Below are 25,877 nucleotides of genomic sequence, written 5' to 3'. Positions count from 1 at the left end.
AGGCAGGCTGGATGTGTGTGTGTGTGTGTGTGTGTGTGTGTGTGTGTGTGTGTGTGTGTGTGTGTGTGTGTGTGTGCGTGTGTGCGTGTGTGCGTGTGTGCGTGTGTGTGTGTGTGTGTGTGTGCGTGTGTGTGTGTGTACACCTGGGCGTCCTTGTGGGTAGTTTTTTGTATGCATCTTTACTTTTCCAGTATGAGCGAGTACTTTTGTTTAGATTCATACATTGTGGCGTGTCATGTGTGTTTATGTGTTGGAGGCAGAGCGAGCCTCCCTCCCTCCCTCCATCCCTCCATCCCTCCCCGGGGCTGTTGAGCCAACTCTGCGTCTCTGCCCTCCAGCGACTTGTGTTGTAACAACCTTTGTCAATTTTACAAATTGTCACGGCTAAGAATAGCCAGGAGTCAATCAGATGGGTGACAGTGGGCTCGATTTCACAGTCAGGAGACGGTCAGGGGACGAACACACACACACACACACACACACACACACACACACACACACACATAAACCTCCACTGCACCAATAAGCATCATAATAAGTGTTTTTACTTGGATCCACTTTTCTTATCGTAAACATATTTGTGATTGACTCAGTTAAAGTCTCAATGAATCTGAGGCTCTCCCTGCAGTAGTTTACATTACAAGTAATTGAAACACACAGATGAGCCGTGCTTGTTTATGCCACAGATGTTACCTTTGTTGTTTAAAGGTCCCATATCGTGCTCCTTTTCCGGTACGTGCTTAGAACATGCTGTAATGTTCAAAAAAACCTTTATTTTCCTCATACTGTCTGCCTGAATACGCCTGTATTTACCCTCTGTCTGTACGTTTTAGCGAATTTTAACGGAATTACATTGCTAGGCAACAGCTTGGGTCCATGTTTACTTCCGGGGCTGCGTCCGAATGTGTACCACCGTTCAACATACTTTTGTGTGAATAAACAGCACTACGAGTCTTTTCAGACGCACTGAGCAGTAATTTATGTCGTCACTTCCTGAGAGCGTCCTTTCCGGTTGGAGACGCGTAACCATGGTAACCCCGTGCCAACCTCATGTGACCAGAACGATGATTTGTGAGAATCAAAGTCTGAATTAATTTTAAATATATACTATGCCCTAACAAAGTAAAATCTAATACTTTAAGTTAAATTGAAGCGTTATTGATGTTACAGAGCTGTCCGTCAACGTCCGTTATGAACGTTGTCGTTACTACTGTATTGCATTGTGGGATATTTAAGCCGCCGTAGTGTCCAGCGTTGCATACTGTAATATTTCACAGGAAATAGTATTTAATTTGCGTACTACTGGTTTCATACTAAGGTTTCCGACATACTAAAAAATCTGTGTTTTAGCGTACTAAATAGCGTGTTAGTGAGGACCGTTTTTGTGTCAAATTATTGATTTCTTAAGTAAGTAGCTGTGTAATAAGCGGGATAATGTACAGCGAGCCGGTCGTTGTTGTGAAATAAACCCCTTAAGGGCGATGCAACAATGACCAGCTCACTGTACATTATCCCTTACTTATAAGCCTCATAGATGTGGGTCAGTAGGGCCTTGCTACAGCCAATAGTGTTGTTATTATCTATTGACATGTTCAATCACCCGAAAGAAGGAATAAAATAAGACGACAGCGACCTCTGCGTCGGAGTGCCTGTCGGGGATTATTTCACAACAATGACCGGCTCGCTGTACATTATCCCTTACTTGCAGATTTGTGACATCACAAATGTACAGACATCCTGACGGCTCATTTAAAGGCACAGTTTCTGAATACGGGCTGTGTGTATTCCTCCGTGGATTGAGCATTTTGATACTTTCACAGTATTTATCCAGCACTTAAACCTGATTTATAATAAAAAAAGACATGAAAATCTCACTTTTTACAATATGGCACCTTTAAATATATGAGTTTGATATGTGGTGTAGCCGGGGTGGTTTAGAAAAAGACAATGAAATGGGAGAGGGACCGTCAGTGATGGCGGATCTGAACCAGGATGACATTTATTCTGTAAATAAATAGAGCGCTTGTGGGGTGGAGTGGTCTGCAGAATATTTTAAAGTGTGTATACGTGTGTGTGTGTGTGTGTGTGTGTGTGTGTGTTTCTGAGGCGGTGGTTGGCGTGCGTGTTGTTTAGTGGCGTTGAGTGGAGTCATGAGAGTGGAACCCCTCGCTGAGCACTCAGAGCTCTCATCACGGTGGGGGTTTGAAGAGGTGGGCTAGTCCACTCCTCCTCCTCCTCTTCTTCCTCCACCCTTCCCTCTATCAGCCAACATGTTGAGAGGTGACCCCTTGAGAGCTTTCCTACATATGGACGAACCAACAACTCAGCTGTAATGGGCTCGACTCCACGCTTCTACTGGGGAGCGTGGAGATGGCCGAGACACTCCTCTCCTCCCTGGACGGAGAGTGTGTGTGTGTGTGTGTGTGTGTGCGTGTGTGCGTGTGTGTGTGTGTGTGTGTGTGAGAAAGAAAGAGAGAGTGAGATTGAGTGCCCTGTACAAAGAGCTTGTATTATTAATGAAATCACCCTGGCAGATGGGTCTTATCTTGGAAGTGTCCCACAACCACAGAGATTTGCAGCTGGCTCACATGCACACATACACACATACTTCTCCTCTCTCTTGTTAAGTGTGCCCCTGACGGTCTATAACTCCTTTTTCTCACTCTTTTCACTCTCTCTCTCATCCTGTCTTTCTCTCTTTATCCTCCTCTCTGTGCTCGTCTTTTATTCATAGAAAGATTTGGCCGAGGCGTCCAGGCTTTCAGGCCAAAACTACTGCCATGCTCGATCCCCCCCCCCACCCTCACACACACACACACACACACACACACACACACACACCCCGTCATCTCTTCCCTCCCACCCCCCATCTCATCCCTCCCTCCGCCCGCATCAGGATTTGTCCACACCTCGAGCAGAAAGCCTTTATTCCAGACCGACTACCTCCGGCCTGCAGTTTGAGGAAGAGCTTTATATGTCGTAACCCCCTGCAGTAGAAAGAGACATAGATGGGTGTTGGAGATTAAAATGTTGCAGGCCCTTTCCCCTCTAATAGGCTTCCCTCAATTCAGAGCACACCCACCCAAATACAGCCAAGCACTCCATCTGCAAAGCTAGTCATGCTGAAACACACACTTATGCACAGACTCATATACATACACATACTGTATATGCATGCATGTTCACACATGTGCACAAATATACACGTATGTGTGCATGATGACGTGCAACGAAGGTCCCCGTTGCTGCAGGTAATGATTGGAGTTATTTCTGTAAATCAACGACAACAACTTGAGTTGATTTCATCCATTTTTCTGTTGCTATTTTTTCATGTATGTAGCCTCATAGCTAGATGTGTAGTAAAATGACATTTCCATTCTTATTCTACCCACAAAGCTCTGATTGATCTTACATATCTGTTTTACAATATGATGTGATGTTTATCTGGACCCCAGGAAGAGTAGATGCTATGTATTTCATGTTTCATTTGTCATTACACCTGCCCAGGTATGGAGGACGGAACCTGCAAAAATAAATACAAAAGAAATAAAAAAAATAAATGCAAAAATAAATAAATAAATTTAAAATGTAATACAAAATAAATACATTTATAAATAAAAGAGAAAATTAAACAGAACAGTAAATATAAGTATAAGTATAAGTGAGTAAATAAATAAGTAATATAAATAAATAAGGGAAATAATACAAAGATAAATAAATAAATTATTACAGGAAATCAATTAACAACACAAAACAATGATAAATATTGTCCAGAAACCTTCACACTCTAGCTTTATAATTGAGCCCACTACAACCTAAAAAAGCGCAAGTTAGGTTATTGCCTTAAAGAAATCAGTGGCGTTAAAACGAATTACGAGATGTCGCGTTAACTTTGACAGCTCTAATGCATACACATGAAGAAAACACACACAACACTTACAGTATAGCTACAATGATACAGTATGGTACATAAATACTATATATATACATCTGTATTCAAACATATAGACATATAGAATTAGACACACACATACATAGCCTACATGTATGCACCACAATGTGTACACACATGAATCCACAAATCACCTCATACTTCAAGGATATCTCATGAACATGCAACAAAAAAATGTCCAGTCAACAACAGCATATTGCTGCCTTCGCACAGAAATGGCATCCCCGATAGTGACAAAAAAAAAAAAAACATTCACTGGCACACACACACACACACACACACACACACAAACTCTCACACACTCACGATGAACAACACAGCAAACTGGAGGCTCCAGGCAGGAGGGGTTGCCTAGGAAACGGTGGGAAGGAACCCTAGTTATTTGTGTTGAGCATATTTTCATTTGGGCTGAAACAGAGAGGCATAAAAACCCCAGGAGAGGGAGAGAGGTGATTTGTCCTGACAGCTCCTTTACTCTCCCGAGGTGTAACACAGACACACACACACACACACACATAAACGGACGAATGCACATGCATGAACACAATCACACACAGACACATACAGAGATGCCAAACACCCCCACCACCACCACCACCACCACCACCGTCCCTCCCGAGCACATCAAGAGAAGTAAATCACTCGTGCCATCACAGCGATGTCAGCAGGGGGGAGTGTGTGTGTGTGTGTGTGTGTGTGTGTGTGTGTGTGTGTGTGTGTGTGTGTGTGTGGGTGCACAAGTTAGTGGATGCTCCGAGTAGCCCTGCATTGTGCAGTGTTTCATGAAAAACTACTTCTTAAATGATTCTCTCTGACTCCTCTGCCTCTATTGTCAGAACCAGACAGCTTCCCTCTGAGTTCGTCTCCGTGCACGCTCGCTGCAGTATTTTGGTGTTGTCTTGCTTAGCGTGTCTCCCCTCCGCTGCACAAAAAAAAAAAAAACGAGCAGAGCCGATGGATTCGGTGAATGATGTTTTCCGGGGTACAGCGTTTTCCTCTTTGTGCAGTGTGAGGAGAGCGAGAGTGGATAAAAGCATCTGGGAGAAAAAGAAACTAGCGGATGCTTTAATGTTGGTGGGTATTTGTCCGGGGGAGGGTTATCATGTCGTTTAAGTGGCTGACGCGGAGGGGGAACATGATGCAGTAGTCTCCCAAAAATAGCGCTCCTTTAAAAAAAAGAAAAGGGTTACATAAGGGGTGTCTGTGCAGAGCCTTCACCTTGAGCCTGGGGTTGTTCTTTTTCGGGTGTGATACCCGGTCTGGCCACAGGAGGTCGCCGTGGATCGCTGCTCAGCAGCAGCAGCAGCAGCAGCAGCAGCAGCTCTGTCCTTGTCTGAGCTCCCTCTTCAGTGGGCCGTCCTGTGGAAAATCCTTTCAGGAGGAGATGTTCAAGGACATCCTCTCTCTCTTCCTTATATTCCTATGTCTCTCTCTCTCTTTCCTGCCTCACTCGTCTTTATTTCTGTTCTCTTTTCTCTCCATCAGTGTTTTCACAGGCCTTGCGTTGTCTTAAATGACAGATGTTGGGTTACTTATAGAGTCGTGTTTGCTGTCAGACCAGGAACTAGAGAACAGGCGTTGTTTCAGTCAGACAAACACAATAATCTACAAGCTTTGGGGAGCATGTCTGGGTCTGTTTAGAGTGATATATTCTGCTTTATTACTCTGAGAAATATAGAGGTGACGTCTGTTACTTAAACCTTCAGATCTACTTGGATACTGGATACTACCTGGCAGCAGGGCGGTGGTGCATATAGACAGGAGAGAGACTTTCCTCCAACTGGTCATCCTGAGTTCAAGCTCTCCACTTCTGCTAAAGGGTTTTTAAAGAGGACCTTATTATGCTTTTGTGCTGTTTCCCTTTCCTTTAGTGTTTTTTTTTAGGGTTTTGCATGTAAAAGATCTGCAAAGTTACAAATAGTTCACGCCAAAGGGAGTTACTCTCCCCCACAGAAACACACTGATCCTGAACTGCCTGAAACGCCTCGCTTGAAGTCCCGCATTTTCTTCCGTAATGTGGTGATGTCACCAAGTAACACATTTGCTCATGGCCAGCTCCAGAACCCTTACAATAGCCCCATAAAATGCACGATACGTCCTCTTTAAAGAAAACTCTGACTTCTGACAAAGTCCACAGTTCCTTAGCCTACCTTTTTGACCTCCCCGTAGAAAGGTAGCAAGACATAAGAGGATTTTCTTGCAGGAATCAATAAAGTATCTTGTCTGGAATCTAATACGTTAATAACTGCATCTGTAATCTAATGTCTCTCTTACTTCCTCAGGTTGGGGGGTATGATCACGGCCTACAAGATAGTGCCAGATGAGATCGACGAAATCAAGGTAATCTATCAATCTGTCTGTTTATATACTGTATCCGTCTGTCTTTTTATCTGTTGATGATCATTTTGGTAATTATAATGAATCATGTGTTTGTGTGAACAGGAGACTCTGGTGGATTGGTGCGATGAAAAGGAACTTAACCTCATCCTAACCACCGGAGGCACCGGCTTCGCCCCGAGAGACGTCACACCAGAGGTGGGCTTTGTTTTTCAGTTTGTTTTTAATTTGCTGAATTAACCCTCTGAGACGCGGCCGACGTTATTGTCTTTAAGAGGCTGCAGCGTTGCTCTGTGTTCATGTGTTAGTCCCCATAGTAGCCATTTTAACGCAGTGAGACCATTCTTTGAAACCTCACTGTATAAAATGACCTGTGGTGACCTCTAGGATAATCACAGCCTCATGAAACTTTACAACCACAAACTAGAGACCTAGAGCATTCAGAGGATGGATGGCTTTCCTAGCTAGATTGAGAATAAGGGGGTTTCTGAGCAGTTTACATAACAGAAGCGCTCGCCATCCTATCGCCGGAAAATGCGATTCTTGCAGAAATCTTCAAATAGACAAACGTTTTTGATACCAAATCACAACAAGGCTATTTCTATGGTGTTCCTCAAGGTCTTAGTGTCTTATTGTGGTATTTTTGGAGGGATTATTGATCATTTTCATCAATTCTCAAGTGGTAAAAAATGGTTAAATTTAGCACCAAAAATTGCTGCAACAACTTATGAGACCTAATAGAGCATGGGAATGGACATCATATACTTCTATCATAATGTTCTAAGCTCCTATACACTCTCAGCTGAGCTGCATCTCAAATTAATCTCCAGGTTCCCAGCTTTCAGATGATGTACACCACTTCTATGTGACATCTACTGTTGACCTGCTATCTCCCCCTAAAGACCCCCTGTAGCCCCCTAAAAAACACAAAAACAAGTCTCTTAGGGTTAAATAAAAACACCAGACTGTAATTGAGACATAACAGAGAAGCGGCGTACAGTGTTTGTTGAATACATCCTGACATACTCTCGTGTTGGCACAACATGGCTCAACACAGTGACAGAGAATAATGCGCTACATCGCGTTTTATTGTTTGCAGCATTTCATAAGGATGCAAACCGTATAATGAAGCTTGAGAGTAAAATACAGCCAGAAACATGTTACATAAGAATCAACAAGGACAGCTCGGGGGTGAAATATGGACACTGTTTTGGTTAAGAGGTCACGGGGAGGGATGTAATGTTATACAACAGCAATAGAAGCCTGATGATAGCTGATGTGTGTCTGCGAGGGGAAACGGCTGATCTCTCCTGTTGCTTCATTCAGAGAACCTCGGCCTGTTTCTGCTGATTACAAACGTGTGTTGCAGCGCTGATTAACACACGGTGTAATTAGCCCCACGGTCACATGGGAAATAAAGAGGCAGAAGTTAGATCCTCATTGATTCACTTTTTTTTTTTAAAAGATATGGGATGATGTAGCAAGCAAATCAGAGATAATGAGTGTCAGGTGTCAGTGTGATAGAATAATAGATTAACTACAGGAGAGGAGGGCGACACACAATCACACATATTCCTGTTTCTTTATTGTATTGAAACACTTTTTTCACAAATTATTTTACACTTGGAATCAGATTAACTCAAATATTTCAGATTATAAAGGTTGTTTTCTATCTTAACCAATATGGTTGAGTTATTTTAATCCAAACCATGATATTTTCCTAAACCTAACTAAGTAGTGTTGTTGCCTAAACCTGAGTAAGTAGTTTTTCTGTGAAGACGGAAGTATATTTTGAAAAGACTGTTGTAATGGAAATTCAATTAATATTCCGAGATGAGTCCTAATGAATGTTGAAATAAGGATCTCAAACAGATGAAATGTCTTTGTTGTATTTTATTCTTGCAAGAAGAGGCACTGGTTATACAGAGTCACACAAAGTCTTCAGAAGAGTGCACTGCAGGAGATTATTACAATGTGACTATATAGAAATCTACAACAGGGACTGTGAGAAAAGGAGTTGTTTTGCACAGATAAGGAGTTGTTTTACTCAGACAGTGTCCCAGTAAAAGTCAACACTCAGTACTTTCCCACTACATGAGACGAAGAGCACACAGACAGTAACTTTCCACTGTTGCATAAAGAGACATCATTACATACAATGTAATTTTCCATTACATTGTATGCATGTAACGAGCAGAAATTGACACGTGTCTCTGGACATACGTGGAAAAACACACAAAAAATGAGGAATAACTTTTCGTAAGATATCATACAAACTGTTTCATTAACATTGTTTCTACGGTAGGATCCCGGTCCCGCGGGGTCAGGCGCACCTGACCTAAACTGCCTAAACCTTACAAAGTAGTGTTGTTGCTTTTTTTGTTTTGTTTTGTTTCAGTTCACAACGTCAACCACGTATTTAAAACAACCGTAATTCGGGTGAATATACGTTTTCCTCGAAATGTAATGTGTATTCCTGCAAGAATCTAAATTTAGTCGTCTTCACTTTCTCATCTTCCCTTACCCATCTTGCCACACACTCTTGTTAACCACATCATTTTTTTCTGGATTTACACTGCTATACGTCTGTTACATGTACTCAGCCATCCTCACTCACTCACACACACACACACACCAGTAATTTGGAAGGGGATGAGCTGTGGTTCTCAGCAGTATCATTGGTCCTCATCAATCATGGCAGACAGCAACCTTCCAGGAAGGGGAAGACACGTACACAGTGTAGTCACTGATAATACCTGCTATCTGATTCAGCCCTGCATGCTGGAGACAACGACGTCTCTCCGTCTGTCTCTCTCTGTGTGTTTGAAGGCTGTACGAGACACATACGACTGTATTGTGTTTTAGCTGAACGCAGGACAGATTACATGTCGTGTCTTTACTCTAATCGAGGAGCTCTTTGTATACTCTCTGACATATAAATGTTACTTCAACTGCCTTATGTTTCTAATACAGTAAGTACTACATGTTGCTGTGTTTTACATTGCATCCACTACAAAAGCATGTCCTTATCTGACCCGTCTACATTACCATTCATGATGGATTTGATCTTTGAAATCAATATGTTTTTTTTCTTGGTCAGTCTGTGCAATTTAACAATTTAATATTGAGTGGTTCTACAATTTGGAATTTCCCGGAAAGACCAGTTGTTCATCATTTGTCGGATGGGATATCATACATATATCGTCCTGCTGTAGTGACGATTACTAGTTTTAACTCATAATGATGTATTCCACTCCATTCCTACTGTACCACACATCTTCATTTTCTCTCAGAATTGCAGGAGATCATGCTGGTTTGCTTCATCTTAAGATTCATTTTACTGGCCGTATGTTTTCTGTAGGTTGCAGCTGACATTTTTGGTGTTAAGAAGCAAAGTTTCATAAAAGTTTTACTCTGCCATGAGTCAAAATTCTCTTATACAAAGTTCTCTATTTGATATCTAGAGCATTAATATAGCAGCACATTTGCTCTGTAAAGATATAGAGGAGTAATGTCTACCTGAGCAGAGAATGAAGTCGCTCTCCCTCTGTGTGTGTTTTGTTATCTGAGCTTCTCTTGACGTAGCCGGGTCGGCCGTGCGTGCCTTGTAGTGCATGTGAGCGTGTCCGTCTGGCTAGCTCACGGCCGCCGCTCTGCACTAGGCTCATACGGCGGTTACAGATGATAACGCCGTACCTGTCATCGTCATGGAACCGTAGCGCCCCACCCTCTGGTTAAGATAAGATAAGATAGAACTTTATCAATCCCGAAGGAAATTCTTATGCCGGAGATTGCTCAAAATTACAACAAGTTCAAGTGTATAAAATAAAAAGTACTATTTCTAGCACCAGTGCCTGATAGAATAACAATTAAGTAAGATACATTTAGTAAAATGAGTGAATAAGATAATTAAAAGTAAGCTAAAAAAAACAGAAAAGGAAGTAATATTGCACATGTTGGACATTAAAATTGCACACAATGAACAGTGATATTGCACATGAGAGTGGAAAAGGTAGTATTGCACATGATATTGATATCCCCCTTAAGTAGACACTGTTAGCTATGTCAGCACTGTTTGCTGTTGTTTGTACTGTTAGAGCTGTTAGCACCGTTAGCTTCCTTAGCTGCTGCCAGCATGTTGAGAGCCGTGTGGAGGCAATAGATATGCTCTGAATTTAGCCCCTTTAAAGCTGCACCTCATGTAAAACCACAATAAGATGTCAGAGTTTGATCTCTTCCTGTTAGTCGCCATCCAGCAGATGTATTCTCCGTTAATTGTTTTCAGCATTCAAGTACATTGATTTCTGGTGATCAGTGATTAGCCCGTGAAACAAGAAGCATGTAGGATGTATGAGAAATGTCTGCTCCAATATTTAACAGGACTGAAGGACTCAAATCTTTAAAAAATCGACCGTAAAATGTAAAAACATTGGGTCAGATCACTGGTGGTGAATGAAACTAACTTTAATAAAAGCAGTTGCTACTTCCTTTTACATGGGTGTAGCATGCTTGCAGAGAAATAATGTCATATTTCATCACATGCACTCTTAAGTCCTCCCCCTTCTCTTACCCTCATCATACATTTAATTAAGACACTTTTTTTTCCTGCGATTAGACATAGCCCAAAACATACATACACTTTATCCGAAAACATGCCTGTTGAATGAAACAGACCCGTCTCCCTCTTCTCCCATTCAGTGACTTTAATGTGATGTATGATGAGGTATAAATCCAGCCTCCCCCCTCCCTCTCTCTCCCTCTTGTCTCAGCCTCTCCTCTGTCCCTCCCACACTCTTTCCCTTCTCCTCATCTCTCTCCTCTCCTGAGTCCAAGCCCACGATGCTCATCAGTGGCTCCTCATCTCTTTGAAGTCTTTTCTCTCCCCTTCTCCCTCGCTAATGGTGCGTTTGAAGTGTCACTCAACTCAAGGGCACCCAACACACACAGCTGGAGGAGAAGCCCCTATCTTCTCCGCTATCTCTCTGACAGGAACGTGCCGCATCAACTGCACGCCCATAAATATATACACACAAATGCATTTGTTGCACATGTTGCTGCAAAACCACTGAAACCATACGTATCCCTGCTGGGATCAAATCCCCGGCTGTAGGATCACGTTATTCAATGTTTAATTGCACAGACTGATCAAAGAAGAAGACATATTCCTGTATTGATTGCAAAGATTGGATCCATCTTGATTGCTAATGGGGGATGTAGATTGGGGAGGAGACGGGGCAGATAAGGATTTTTCAGACAATTGAGAGATGGATTGTGCCAGAGGGATTATAAATCAATATTTAAAGGGCAATCCAGATGTTTTGAGTTAAGACATGCATTCAGGAGGTTGTTGTAAAAGTGTGGGAGGATTATCAGTGTTTCCTGGTCCATCTGCCTCACTGTTTCAGCTTTACTTCTTTACTTAGCAGATTTTTTTATGCCTCTGTGCCGGCGACAGCTGTGGCCGGAGGCAGAATGTCCATCCGTCCGCACGTACGTCCGGTTCGTTCTTGTGAACGTGATATCTCAGGAAAGCCTGGAGATAATTCCTTCAAATTTGGCGCAAACGTCCGAATGGACTCAAAGATGTAATGATTAGATTTTGGTGGTCAAAGGTCGTTTTGTGACCTCACAAAACATTCGGCCATACCTCAAGAATTCATATGCTAATTGTGACAATTTCACACAAATGTCTAACAGGATAAAATGATGAAGTGGTGATATTTTGGACAGACATGGATGTAAACTGCAACTTGACCGGTTGGTGGAGGCATACAACTGCGAGGCGGTAATTCTAGTTTAATGACGTCATTTTTAATGAATTGTAGGTTAAGTATGTTCCATTGTTTTTCTCTATTGTTGCTGTAAATCACTCTGGATTACAGCCGTGGCTGTATGTCGTCCTTTCTACATGTGACAAAGAGCAATTGGTCAAAATACAAGTTAAGTTGAAAGTGAATTTGGAGAAATCTTTTGGTATCCAGGTCCTTAAAAAGAGGTTTCAAGTCGTTTAAGTTTTGTCTGTTCGGACTGTTTGTAACTTCTTACACATACAGTATAAATCATTGCGGGTCGGTGTCCCATGCGCGCGCGTGTGCCTACGCTGTTCCAACACAAACTACATGGAAGCACCAAAACCGCAAAGTTACTGTATATCTAGTGAAGCCCGTCCTGCAAAACAGTGTCAACTAATCCTGCTCCAGCCCCCCGATCTTGATCAGGGGACACTGTAGTTTCAGTCAGTTTTAGCTGACCTGTGTCGCCTCACTGTTTTGGTCAATGCTTGTTCATGTCTATGTAGAGCGTGCACAAGCGCGAGCAACAGGACGCTGACTTTCGTTGACTTAACGGCCACAGGTGTTGCTGTTAACAAGCATTTATGATTCTTACATAGAGCCCCTTTAAGTTGAAAGTGAATTTGGAGAAATCTTTAGGTATGCAGGTCCTTAAAAAATGGTTTCAAGTCGTTTACATTTTTTTTTTTTTTTTTTTATTCCATGCCTTAAATGTTAAGGTCTTTTTGAACACACAACAAGACACAATATTTAAAGGTAGGGTTGGTAATCTTCAAACACATTTTTTGTTATATTAACTTAGAATTATCATTACATCCTGACAGCAATCAATAAATCAAATGGTCTGACAAAAAAAGAAAAAGAATCCGGTATCTGTGGCTGTCACAGGACTGTAATAAACCCGTCCAATCATTTCAATCGGCCTCGATTGTAATGATTGGATCTTTCCAATCACTTTATATGAATCCGTCCTGTAATTTAAATTTGATGACACTCTCTCCTCTAATGAACAGGAGGATATTTTTAGTTCAAATGGCCGCCTGAAACTAACGTAAACTCTCTCCAGCATTTGAATAAATCCTTTTTAAAAATACTTAAGACGGACGCATGCTTAGTTGGACTATGACCACACTAATAATGACCCTCCTTTTTGTCTCTCTCTTCTCTCAGGCCACTAAGGAGGTGATAGAGCGCGAGGCTCCAGGGATGTCTCTGGCGATGCTGATGGGATCCCTCAACGTAACACCGCTAGGCATGCTTTCCAGGTCAGACACGCACCCTCACATACGACACAACCAGAGCGCACGTACTTTTATTTACATCATTTTCATTTAATTTATTTATTTAATCATTTATTTAAACACTCATTAAGATTGAGACACAGTGCATAGGATTAAACATATACTGTATAAGCATATAAACACATAACATGCTGAAGTTAAATGTCCTGTGACCTGACATTATCATTACTGTCCTACTACTGGCAGTTACTCCAGTAGAGCCTCATAGATAAATAATGTACAGTATGACTCCCTTCTGTTGGTTGAAGGGGACCGTCCCACCTTTATGTAAGACAGAAGGGTGAGTGAGTTAATTTATCACCTGTGATAAAGTGCAGCGCTCTGTGATACACCGAATTAAAGCTTTAAAGGGTGGAGGGAGAGGCATACATCACTTTGTTCCTCTGCATTCATATAAACTGTCCGCTGTGTTTGTGCGTTGCAGACCTGTGTGTGGGATCCGAGGGAAGACGCTCATCATCAACTTACCAGGAAGCAAGAAAGGCTCCCAGGTAGGAAACGCTGCAAAGAGACGGAACAACATCACCTTTCTCCAGAGGAGGATGGGGTTGGGAAGGGTGTGACTTGCTTGAATATCCCCCCCCCTCATAGTGATAACTGCTGCTTCACTAATAAACCATATTAAATACCTAAAATTATAATATTTTAAAATATATCTAAGTAAAGCGCTGCAACGTGAGAACAATGATATAGTGCCTTCTTTCCTTTTTGGAGATTTGCAGAGATGTGGCTTCCTCCAGGAAAATGATATGACCGAAATCCGTCATCAGAGCAGACTGTTTTCTTACTCATAGTCGTAGTACATGTAGGCATATACTGTAGCCTATTTATTTATTTATTTTAAGTTAATTTTTTTGCCTTTTCGCCTTTATTTGATAGAGATAGTGATAGTCTTGAAAGGAGGAGAGAGAGGGGACGACATGCAGCAAATGGTCACAGGTCAGATTTGAACTTGGACCGCTGCCGTAAAGACTCAGCCTTTATACATGCCTATTTATTGTTATGTTTGCAACAGGTTGTGTTATTGCATTTTTTGATTATCGAATATTATAAGTTTATAAGTAAGTGTTTTGTCATGCCTGGCTGAGTGGCGCTGTCCATGGTGCTGAAAGAGGGATTTCATTCTGGCATGTTAAATTAGCATTTAACCTTTTTATTTTGTTGTGTATGATCACATCATCTATGTGTCCACGTGAGGAAAGGCAAGAGTCTGTAAATATTGTGCTACTTACTATTGAGTTACATTTTTTTCCTGCAAATGCAGTCGTTAAGTTGAAGTTCCAAAATTGTTTTATTAAAGTTCGAAACTATACTATAAATGTCACTTTACCAGCTGCGTCCTCTATATAGGCCCACTGTGGTTGGTGAGATTTATTTTCATGAATGAAAATGTTCCAATCGATTGGGAAGTCATTCATCCATTTTAACTTCATTAATTCATATACTGTAGAAATAGAACGCTCTATTTCTTCTAAAAACAACGCTCTCATTTTAGTGTAGAGCGTCACATTGGGTTTACTAACACACCCTATAGGTAGCTTGACCTGTTGGTATGGACAGCATTAGCTTAGCATTGTGCTGATAACATGAATCCTTATGTGAAGGTCAACTTCGCTTTAGACTCTCACCTGCACATCGTTTGTGACGTGTAAATGAATCTATATTATTGATAAGTGCGTGTGTGTGTGTGTAAGCAGTATGCGTACAGTATGTGTATGGATCTGAAGGTGTGTGACTCTGTGTGACTCCATTTGAATGATTAATTGATGCTGTCTCTGCTTACAACATCTGTGTTTGTTGTTTCATGGTACACTTGTACGTTTCTGTGTTTTGATGTATTTCTATCTAAAGGTATAGACGCAGAGAGGATGTGTGGGTTTGTTGTTGTATGTGAGAGCATGTTTGTGTGTGGTAATGTAAACCTGTGTGTGTGTGTGTGTGTGTCCACCCACTGCTGTCTCCGTGTCCCCCTCCATCTGTCTCCCTCTCCGCCGCGCTGACCTGCACATCTGTCTCTGTCTCGTTACGCGCCCGCTTCTCCTGATCGATTTTAGTATTTCTCTTAATCAATTACGCCACCTCTCCCCCGTCTGCTGCCATATTAGTGTCTCCCTCATCAACCCCCAGTTAAAGTTAACGGCACACGCCGCCCATCGCAGGCTTTTATTACGATGATCTCCTGTCATAAAGATAACGGTGAAGTCCGGCTGAGCCAGCCATGATGAAGGGCCTCATGTCAGAGTGTCGGCTGGGCATCTTTTAGCCGCTCGTTTTGTCTCTTTGGCCTCATTCACACTGCAGATAAAACCCTAACCCTAACCCAGATGAAAGGGCTCCGAGGTGACTTTTGCACTTTTCTGGTTTCTTGCAACTTTAGTGGTCTAGAAATTGAAGCATGTTGTACTGTGTTTAAGATACTGTCCATTTCTTTCTTCATTTCTTGTCTTTTTCTCACTCTCCATGTCTTTCTTCTTCACTTTTTATGTCTGTCTCACTGTCTTTTTGTTGCAGTTTCTTCTCTCTTACTGAATCTCTGTCTCTCTTAATCTCTCGAGATCTCATCTCATCTCTCTCTTTCTCTCTTTGTCTGTCATCCTCTCTCGTCATCTCCTACAACCCCCCCTCTCTTCCTCCATCCTTCTCTCTCTCTCTCTCTCTCTCGTTTGTGTTTCTCATCCACTGGCAGTATATCCAGGGATTCTGCTCTTTAGTGTTCTTGACAGTTACTCTCCTCCAGGACAAAACAGAGAATAAGAGCAGAGAGGAGAAAAAAAACACAAAAAAATCCACTCCTGACGTACCTAAAAAAAAATTCCCGGCACGCAATGAAAGCACAAAACGGGAAAGGAGGAATGTCTCCAGGCTCTTGACACCATCCTCACTCCTTCTTTTTGCCCGATCCTTCCCCACGTCAGCCCCAACGCACCCAGCTCTCCTTTTCCACGTCTTCCAAAAACGCTCAGATGTGGGCTTCAAACACGCCAGCGAGAGCAATAAACAGCCTGTGTGTGTGTGAGCTGTAGGGTTTGGGATGTGTGTGTGAGCGAAGGAGGGGGCAAAGGTTAGCTCGCAGCTACACAGCAGGGCTGGCGGCCTCGTGGTCAACTACTGAGGTTAACCCGTTCTTTCATCTCCCCGTCTGAGGAGTCCCTCTGCTCCCCCTTGTTCATGCACAGTGGTGGAGGATGCTTCTTCCAGCCGTGCATGCATCCTAGTGGGATTTTAAATTCAGTCAAATCAAGGTTAACACTGTCATATTTAATCCGGCCTGTGATATGCACACATATAACGGGGTGTGAAGTGGAGAGGTTGCTCCCGAAAGCCAGCGTGGATACTGTAAAAAAGCGTGGGGGCGATTAATAATGTATCCTCTCAATGCTTAAAATACACAGGAAGATAAATAATTTCACAGATTAGCTCTTGTCTTGGGAGTGAGGAGAATGGAGCATTTAGCATAGCCGAGGAGCCCACAGGCACACTGACACCCGGAGAGACACCGGAGAGGGGAAAGGGAGATGGAGGGAGGAAGGAATGAGTGTACAAGATAGTATGGATGTGGCCAGAAGGAGGCGCTGTGATCTGCTGAGGAGGAGGAGGAAATCTCTGCTTGTGATTCTGCTGCCTCAAACAGGGACACACTGAGGAGATGACAGTAGTCCTGGTTATAGTTGTGTACTGTAATTTGAAACTCTATATTTAAGAGAGGCCTTTATTTCTAATTATCCCTGAATCATATTTATGTGAGATGTTTCCCTGTTTTTGGATCTCCTTCTGTTTTTATTTTGCTCCTCCTCCATGTTTACTAGTTGCTTTAATACATTCAGGATAATCTACGTTTCCACAGCACTAATTCCATCAGTAGTAATGTCACACTCAACAATCTGTTCTTCTAGTTTTGCACGGATGTTTCACATTAAAAGCCCTCCAGCAGCTCAAAACAGCTCTTCCCCGTTTGTGTTAGGCTTTTATTGTGACACTTTTGACAACTGACCTTTGAGTTGCCAACCAAAATTAAACGTTTCCATCTATCCCTGATGTGCTGACGTGTGGATAGATAAATGTACTTTCTTGATCCCAAATTGGGGAATGATTGTGTTACAGCAGCAGGTTATCCAGGCACAGTAAATACACAGTAAATATACATGTCAACACTAGAGATATATATCTATAGAATGTCTATAGAATGCACAATATAAAGAATATATTAGAATACACTATAAATATACCAGACCACTACAACTAACATAGAAAATATAAACATAGAATAACACACTATACAGTATACTTTAGCAAAATATGCAGATTTGTCGCAGTTTTTTGTTTTTAAAGGTCCCATATTGTAAAAAGTGAGATTTTCAGGTCTTTTACATTATAAAAGCAGGTTTAAGTGATATATAAATACTGTTAAACTATCAGAACGCTCAACATACAGAGAAATACACCCAGCCCGTATTCAGAAATGATGCGTTTAAAACAAGCCGTTAGGATTTCTGTCCATTTGTGATGTCACAAATATACAATATTTAGACCATTACATGGTTTTAAAAGTAAACATTCTAAATGTGTCCCAGTTTATTTCCTGTTGCAGTGTATGTAAATAACATCAGCTGACAGGAAGTAAACATGGACCCAAACTGTTGCCTAGCAACGCAATTCCGTTGAAATGCACTAAAACGGAGCGTTTCAGACAGAATGTAAATACAGGCATATTCAGGCAGACAGTATGAGGAAATTAAAGTTGTTTTTTTAACGTTACAGCATGTAAACATGTTCTAGTAGAAACACAAAATACAAGTATGAACCTGAAAATTAGCACGATATGGGACCTTTAAATAAAAATTTGAGGTAGTATACCGATTTGCAAATTCAACATTTGCAAACTTATTGAGGGAGCAAAACCGAATGGAGATGGGATGTATGATGAGGTATGTATGTATACTGTATATGATGAGGTCCAGGTAGCTGAAAACATTTGGTAAATAAAGCACCGTGTACTTGACAAGGGTTGTGAAGCTTTTAAGGTGAAACAACTTCAGGAAGTGTTTAGTTTCATTGACAGTAGCTCAACTCCGATTAACAACAACGGCAACATAGAAGAGATTTGAATAAATTAGTGAGTAAAAACAATATTTTTGTCACTCAGAAAGGCAGAGTGGTGACTATAACATGAATCTGTTGTTGTACTGATGGAATAAGTGCTGTGGAAACATACGTTGTGCTGAATTTAATTGTGACAGGTAATGACACACTTTCTTTCTGGCCTTTATGTTGTTCATGCTGGCTGCTGTTGTTTGGCATTATTCGAATACTGACCGATATAAATCATCCCTTGTCACTGATGTTCTCGCCCTCCTCTGTCCTTCTACTCTTCCAGGAATGCTTCCAGTTCATCCTGCCGGCGCTGCCGCACGCCATCGACCTCCTGCGGGACGCGGTGGTGAAGGTAAAGGAGGCGGCGGACGAGCTGGAGGACCTGCCGTCGCCACCGCCGCCCCTCTCGCCGCCGCCCAACAGTTCGCCCTGCCGCCAGACGGAGGACAAGGGCGTGCAGTGCGAGGAGGAGGACGAGGAGAAGAAGGACAGCGGTGTGGCGTCCACCGAGGACAGCTCCTCCTCCCACATCACCGCCGCATCCATCGCCGCCAAGGTACCAGGGAGGAGGAGAGGAGAGGGGAGGGGTTTGGTGTTTCACATTTCATCTGACTCCATCCATTTCATACATACGTCATTCACACAAGCACGTGTTAAAGGTGCTCTACGTAGCATTTTAACATCAATAAGTCATTAATGAAATGATAAAAAAATAAAAAGATAAGTTGTTTTGATCTGTGGCAGATACATGTTAACAGGAAGTTCTGTAGATCGGATGTTTGATGACACTAAAATTAGATAAATGTGTGAATTACAGAGTTTCTTAGATATGCCATCAATCTTAGAAGAAGTTCAAAGTTGCATCATGTTGGAGTATAATTACTGCTGATCCCAGCTGCTTAAAGAGGCTGTCATCATGATGTTATTATAACAAAGGTACACAATGACTGTGAACATGACACGTTGGTGTTTAAGATGCTACAGGTAGCACCTTTAGATGACGGATTTACTGTTTTTCAACCCATGCCTTAATAAAATGTCTGTGCTGCGGCGTCCTGCTGGGCTCAAACGTGGTCCAACTGGGAAATCATTTACACCTTCAAAGTCTATGATGAATCTCTCTTTCAATAACAGGAAGTACACAGTTTCTCTGACGCAGTTAAGAGGCTGGATGGTGGATCTGCTCAGTAGCGTCCTCACCAAATGAGACAGTCTGGCGTCACAGAGATCAAAACTAACCAACTGGTGCATCAACTTCTTCTGTCAAATATTTTAAAAGCTATACCACCAGTACTTCGTTGTTAAATGGACTCACACTGAGATTTGAGGCACATACGACACGTGAATATTCACTGTCAGTGTGGTAAATGGCTAAATAAAAAAAAACATTTGAGCAAACACAGCTTATAGTCTAAGTATATAATATATAAGTCTAATGCAGTGAGGGCCCAAGTGCAGATGTACGATGGAGTATTATGGCCAAATTGAAGGAAAAATATCTGAGATTTCAGGAATAAAGTCATAATTTTACGAGAAAAAAAGCCGTAATATACCGAGAATAAAGTCATAACTTTACAAGAAAAAAAGCCGTAATATTACGAGAATAAAGTCATAATTTTACGAGAAAAAAAGCCGTAATATAACGAGAATAAAGTCATAACTTTACAAGAAAAAAAGCCGTAATATAACGAGAATAAAGTCATGACTTTACGAGAAAAAAAAGCCGTAATATTACAAGAATAAAGTGATAACTTTACAAGAAAAAAAGCCGTAATATAACGAGAATAAAGTCATGACTTTACGAGAAAAAAAGCCGTAATATAACGAGAATAAAGTCATAACTTTACGAGAAAAAAAGTCGTAATAAACCGAGAATAAAGTCATAACTTTACGTTTGGCTTTACTTTCAAGCTGACCCGAATGCTCCATTAAATATGTCCCTGTAGCACAGTGGATTACAGGTTTACTGTATCTGTTCAATCCTCCAAAATCTGGCAAAAAAAAATCTCTATTTGGAGTATACAGTAGTTTGACATGAGACAGGCCTTGGCGGACATACGTGAACAGCATGTGGTCCTGATGTGTGGAATTTTGAGGATTCAGTCTGAATTTGCACTCCGATAATTTTCTTCCAAGCTTTCTTTCAGGTTTTATTGACTTTATTTCTCTCGGCTACATCTTTGCCAGAAGCTATGCGAAAGTAAAGTCAATGAAACCCAAAGTAAAGTATGCTTTCCAATCTATTTTTGCAGTACTACGCTGTGAGTTATTAAAAAGCGATCACGGGTATAACGTCTTGAGTTGAATAAGAGTGAATCTCCTCCTTAACATGAGTTTGTCATGTATCTCTGTGTATCATATATCACGACTGTGCGTCTCTACATCCATCTGTGTGTGTGTGTGTGTGTGTGTGTGTCTACTCTGTGCAGTCACATGTAACATCGAGTATCTCTCCATACCCATCATCCTATCCTGCCCTGTCTGCAGCCTGGACCCTGCTTTGTGGCTCTGTTGTCAGGGTAACATCCCACTTCATTGTCCAGTCACAGAAGGATGTTTGGTAAGACTCCGCTCCCCTGATATCTCATTAGTTGTCATCATCATTATGAGCTCATTTGTCTTTCATCTGCATCAACCCTGTGAGTAGGCGTGGTTGTTAAAGTTTGACATGTGACTACTGTACACATCGGCTGGTTTCTGTGTCTGTATATAGATTTGTAGCATCTGGACACTGTACAGTATATATATGTGTGTGTGTGTGTCTTCCTGGATCTTGAATATCAGTATGCGTGCTGCTGCAGATGGGGTTTATGGCGTGTGGTGTTTACATGCGTGTGTGTGTGTCTGCGTACGTTTGTGATCTCAGATCCCAGACTCCATTATCTCGCGAGGTGTGCAGGTGTTGCCCCGGGATACAGCGTCTCTCAGCACCACGCCCTCGGAGTCGCCCCGCGCCCAGGCCACGTCCCGCCTCTCGACCGCTTCCTGTCCCACACCCAAAGTGAGTACACGTACAGGAAACACGCTCTCACACACACACACACACATACATACATTTAGACAAACACACACTTATCATGGTTGTAGTTACAGTATATCCTTGTGAGGACTTAAAGCTGGCAATGTTAAGGGGAGACACTACAGGTGAATAGGGTAAAAACTTTAACTAATAGATATCACCATGAAACTTCCCCCGTTGATTACTGACATTAAAACATATATTTTTTGTATTACAAGTTTTCTGAAATGTCATTTTTAAAATATGCAAATGAGGCATTATCTAATGGTAACTTTCGGTGAATTTAGGAAAAAATCTACAGACGCAAACAGACAAAGTCGTAAAATAAACACCTAAATGTGTATTTTGGATGTTTTCTTTCCACTAGTCTGAAAGAAGACGTGTTATAAAAAGAAATTAGCCCAAAATCAGTTTGGGTAATATGTTTTTGCTTGTAGTGTCTTGCCTTTTTCCTAACCCCCGATAAACTCCATCATCAACATAGATGACATTTCAATACCCTGAATCAGTTTTACCCAACCTTGTTGCAAGATAAATCTGATGGGTTATGAAAGAATGAACTTTGATGCTTAAAATTCTGTTAGTTCTTGCTGCCATTTAAAGCTACAAGTACTCATTTTATTATGTTGTAATGTGCAGATTTAATCTTCAAACGAACCTTAATAAAGCTGATTTAAAATGTGACCGTAAACGCAAATCCTAAATCAAAACTGCCCTTTGAAAAGTACTTAAAAAAGTCCGTTACTAGATAACTTAAAAAGTTTTCACCAGGCTAGGAGTACGAGAACATACACCTCCAGATACACACATACTGTATATGCTCATATACACACACACACACACACACACACACACACACACAAAGCTTTTACTATCTGCTCAGCCCTACTACTGTATGTCTCCCACAGCATTCACCTCCACAGACTTCAGTTATTGTAGCTGTACAGTTGGCTATGTTGTGTACAAGCATATATGGTTTCTAGTGGTATCGCTGTTGTACTCAAAAGACAAAGATTTCTGATTGTGATTCATAATTTCCTTTCAGTTATTTTGGGGAAGAGCAACTCGTTCTCACTCCCAACTTGTCAAATACTGAGGCCATCCTTTATCCTCCGTATGAGACGAACCGGGCTTTCAACTAACTCCAATGTAAACCCACCCGCGGCATTATTTGATTCTGTTCGTGTCCTGTGTGAAACGTTGACTTATTTTTCCGTAGTTTTATTACGTAACTTCTGTACTTTACTAACGCCAGTTATGTAACAAATAAAACAAGTGGAAACTGTACGTTTCCTGTAAAAACGGATGTTTATTTTGAAAAGACATTACCGAACAGTAACTATAAGTTTCCTGTGAACACGGAAGTTTATTTTGAAAAGACACTATGCATGTATCGAGCAGAAACTTTACATTTCCTGTGAACGCGGAACTTTTATTTTGAAAAGACGCTATGAATGTAATGAGGGGAAACTGTAAGTTTCCTGTGAACACAGAAGTTTATTTTGAAAAGACACTGTGCATGTAACGAGCGTATATTGACACGCCGTCCCTGAGTCCAAAACTGACACTAGAGCGTCATAGTTTGAAGCGTAAGGGCCACTGACCAAGCGTCGGTATTTGACAATTTGGGAGTGAGAAAGGTTGTAGCCTCCTGCTTTTCTTTTTTTTGCTCAACTTTGGTTTTTATCGCATTTTGTGTGGTTGAAATGTGTTTTTTATTTGTATTTATTTATGCCTTAGTTGTAGTTCAGGTTATCTAAAATAAAACGGTACATTCCTGCAGTACCTGCTGACACATCAAAACAACATCACACACACGTACAGTCCTGCCCGGTGTTCTCTTTCAGTGTTTCAACTTGGCAAAGTGTTTTGTGTCCGTGTCCATGTGTTTTTTTTATGTGAAACCCCTTGTTGTTTGTGTGTGAGTGTGTGTATTTGTGTGTTTATGGAGACAGCAGGTTGTGGTTCTCATGCTTGGATGCCAACAGAATTATCCTCCAGGTTTAATTCAACACATTGTTTTTAAACTCTACACGCTCCAGTCTGCTTTGTCTGTCCCCGCTTTAATGGGATACTTTAACATTTTGTTCACTCGTGTCCCCTCGTTTTTAGCGCTCGTTTTGTCGCCGGTATGCACCACATGTTGACAGCTCTCAGGTTGGTTTGAGGCTGATGGTGCCAGTTGGTTATAATGAGGAGTGCTAACTTGTGTTTCTGTCTAAGTGACACAATTCTTGATGCCAAAAGCGACAAATTGTAATATGAAATGTCCAAGTATCCTTCTATGTTTTCACCCATCTCTCCTGCAGGTTTTTAAAATGCCGAATGGCGTCGACTCTCTCTCTCTGTCTCCTGTTTCTCTCTCTTTCACCTCATCTGTCAGTGTCACGTCTCCATGTGTCTCCCGGACAGCAGGCAAGTGCTATGGGAATAGATGATGGGGTTGCCATGGGAACAGAGGGATGGGATGTTAGTGGAGGAGGGAGTGCGGGTGCATAGGCGGGTCATGAGACAGAGGAAGCAGCCAGAGGAGATCTCTCTCTCTGTGCTCGGTGTTCGTAGAGCGATACAGAGAGAGCCGGCTTAACCTCGGCAACACATGTTTAAAAAGTCTGTTGGAAATGTAGATATTTAAATATGAAGTTCAGCCATATGTAAGAAACAATCAGTCAAGATTTGGAGAACCGAGCAGCGAGTTATGAGATGGCACAGAGAGTAGGGGAAGTATTGGACGGCTGCGTGTTTCTGCTGCTGCTGCCAGCTCTTTCTTTCTACATAGAGTTTGTCTTTCATAATGGCCATTTCATTTCATTATAAATGTAATTTATATTTATTTTAGACAGAAAAAGGTTAAGAACCATGTGCTTATTTGTAAATAATAGTAATAATCCACAGTTAAAACCCCGTACTTTATTCATTCATGGAGCCGTGCAAGTCACTGCATGTTCTACAACACTGTCCTGCACATATTTCAGAATAAAAGCCTTATGTTAACAAATGAAGGAATTCTGTCCACATAAAAAAAAAAACCTTGAGGGCTTTTATTTTGAAACGAAAGCAGGAAGTGTTGATTTAAAAATAAATCTTTAACTTTTTTTTCATGTCCGTGATATATTCTACAGATGTGTAGACATTGAAATTGTAGTAATGTTGCTGTTATGATGTCAATATACAGTCAATAGATCACTTTCACTGTCTGTTGTTGCTGTGAACCGCGCGGCTCGCGGTAAAAATAGGCGAGACCTCGAATCTCTAGAAGAGACACAGCTGACGTTCCCTGTGTGGACACGTCGTAAGACAAGGTGCAAGGTGTTTCTGACCTTAACAGTGTGGAGCTGTAAATAATTGGACAGCAGGGAGCTTTATTGCTGCTGCTGGTGTCCCAGTGCAGCTACTGGCAGCTCTGATGCAGCGAGGGAGTCCTCTCCCATCAGCCCCTTGACCTTGATCCCAACATACAAATACACATCTGTCTCTCCAACTGTCTATGTCGATGACCCAGTTTGAGCGTCACTAGCCTGTCATGCCAACCACATGAGTCAGCGTTAGCGTGTGTCTGCACATGTGTGTCTGTGTGCTGATGTGGCTGATAACAGACACTTTAATGGCTTTTCAAGGTACAGCCCTCAGCTTGTTTAGATTCTGTCACAGGCTGTTTCCCAGCGACAAGCCGCCATATGTTCTTTGAAATTCCCACGTTGCGAAGCGGCTGCCCGACAGTATGTACACAATGTCCCCGGAGCCAGAGCCAGAGCCAGAACGGCTCTGTTCACTGATGCATTTCATGTTGCCACTGTGGGGCCGTGTTAGTTTCTTCGCCGGGTCTTGTTGGCAGCGCTAGCGTGGTGGAGAGGAGAGGAGAGGAGAAGGTACGGAGTAGGTCTTAATCTTGTCAACCGCCAGAGCTGCTGCATGCTGCTGCTGCTGCAGTTCCCCGTACGAGCAGAGCACGAGGAAGGAAACAGCAGATAGAAACATGAAACATGCGTAAATACACACATCAGCTCTTCGGCTCAAGTAGCATTTGTCAAGTTAAGGGACCATATGTGTGTGTTTTCAAGTGGATGGCATGTGATGCAATTAAATGTGCACAGAGTCTGTGGTGATTTTGAACATATGCATATACAAAAATGTTATGTGTGAACATATGTATGTGTTTGTAAAGGAGCTCTGCTGCTAAGTATAAAGCCTGAGAGAGGAGCGCAGACTCACAACTGATGTCCAAACCTATCCATCCGCATATGCACATAACACACATACATACACACACACAGTAAATCTGCACACATAAAATCATCCTTAAGGGAGAAAGTGACTTTCTCACTCTCATATGCAGCACACACACACACACACACACTCACACAGCCCACAAATGCAAGCAGATA

General features: G+C 41.8%; 1 protein-coding gene across 1 annotated transcript in view; it reads left to right on the top strand.

Annotated features, from left to right (window-relative positions):
• Positions 1–25,877, top strand: part of gphnb (gephyrin b) — a 119,450-nt gene that overhangs the window by 46,498 nt on the left and 47,075 nt on the right. Inside the window, exons 5-10 of the mRNA XM_037750977.1 lie at positions 6,235–6,292; positions 6,395–6,487; positions 13,252–13,346; positions 13,807–13,873; positions 18,757–19,029; positions 21,340–21,474. Coding sequence (XP_037606905.1) covers positions 6,235–6,292; positions 6,395–6,487; positions 13,252–13,346; positions 13,807–13,873; positions 18,757–19,029; positions 21,340–21,474 — 721 coding nt within the window. The remainder of the gene's footprint in view (positions 1–6,234; positions 6,293–6,394; positions 6,488–13,251; positions 13,347–13,806; positions 13,874–18,756; positions 19,030–21,339; positions 21,475–25,877) is intronic.

Source organism: Sebastes umbrosus, chromosome 18 (assembly GCF_015220745.1).
Source record: "Sebastes umbrosus isolate fSebUmb1 chromosome 18, fSebUmb1.pri, whole genome shotgun sequence".
Lineage (NCBI taxonomy): Eukaryota > Metazoa > Chordata > Actinopteri > Perciformes > Sebastidae > Sebastes > Sebastes umbrosus.
This window is presented reverse-complemented; position numbering and strand designations above follow the sequence as displayed.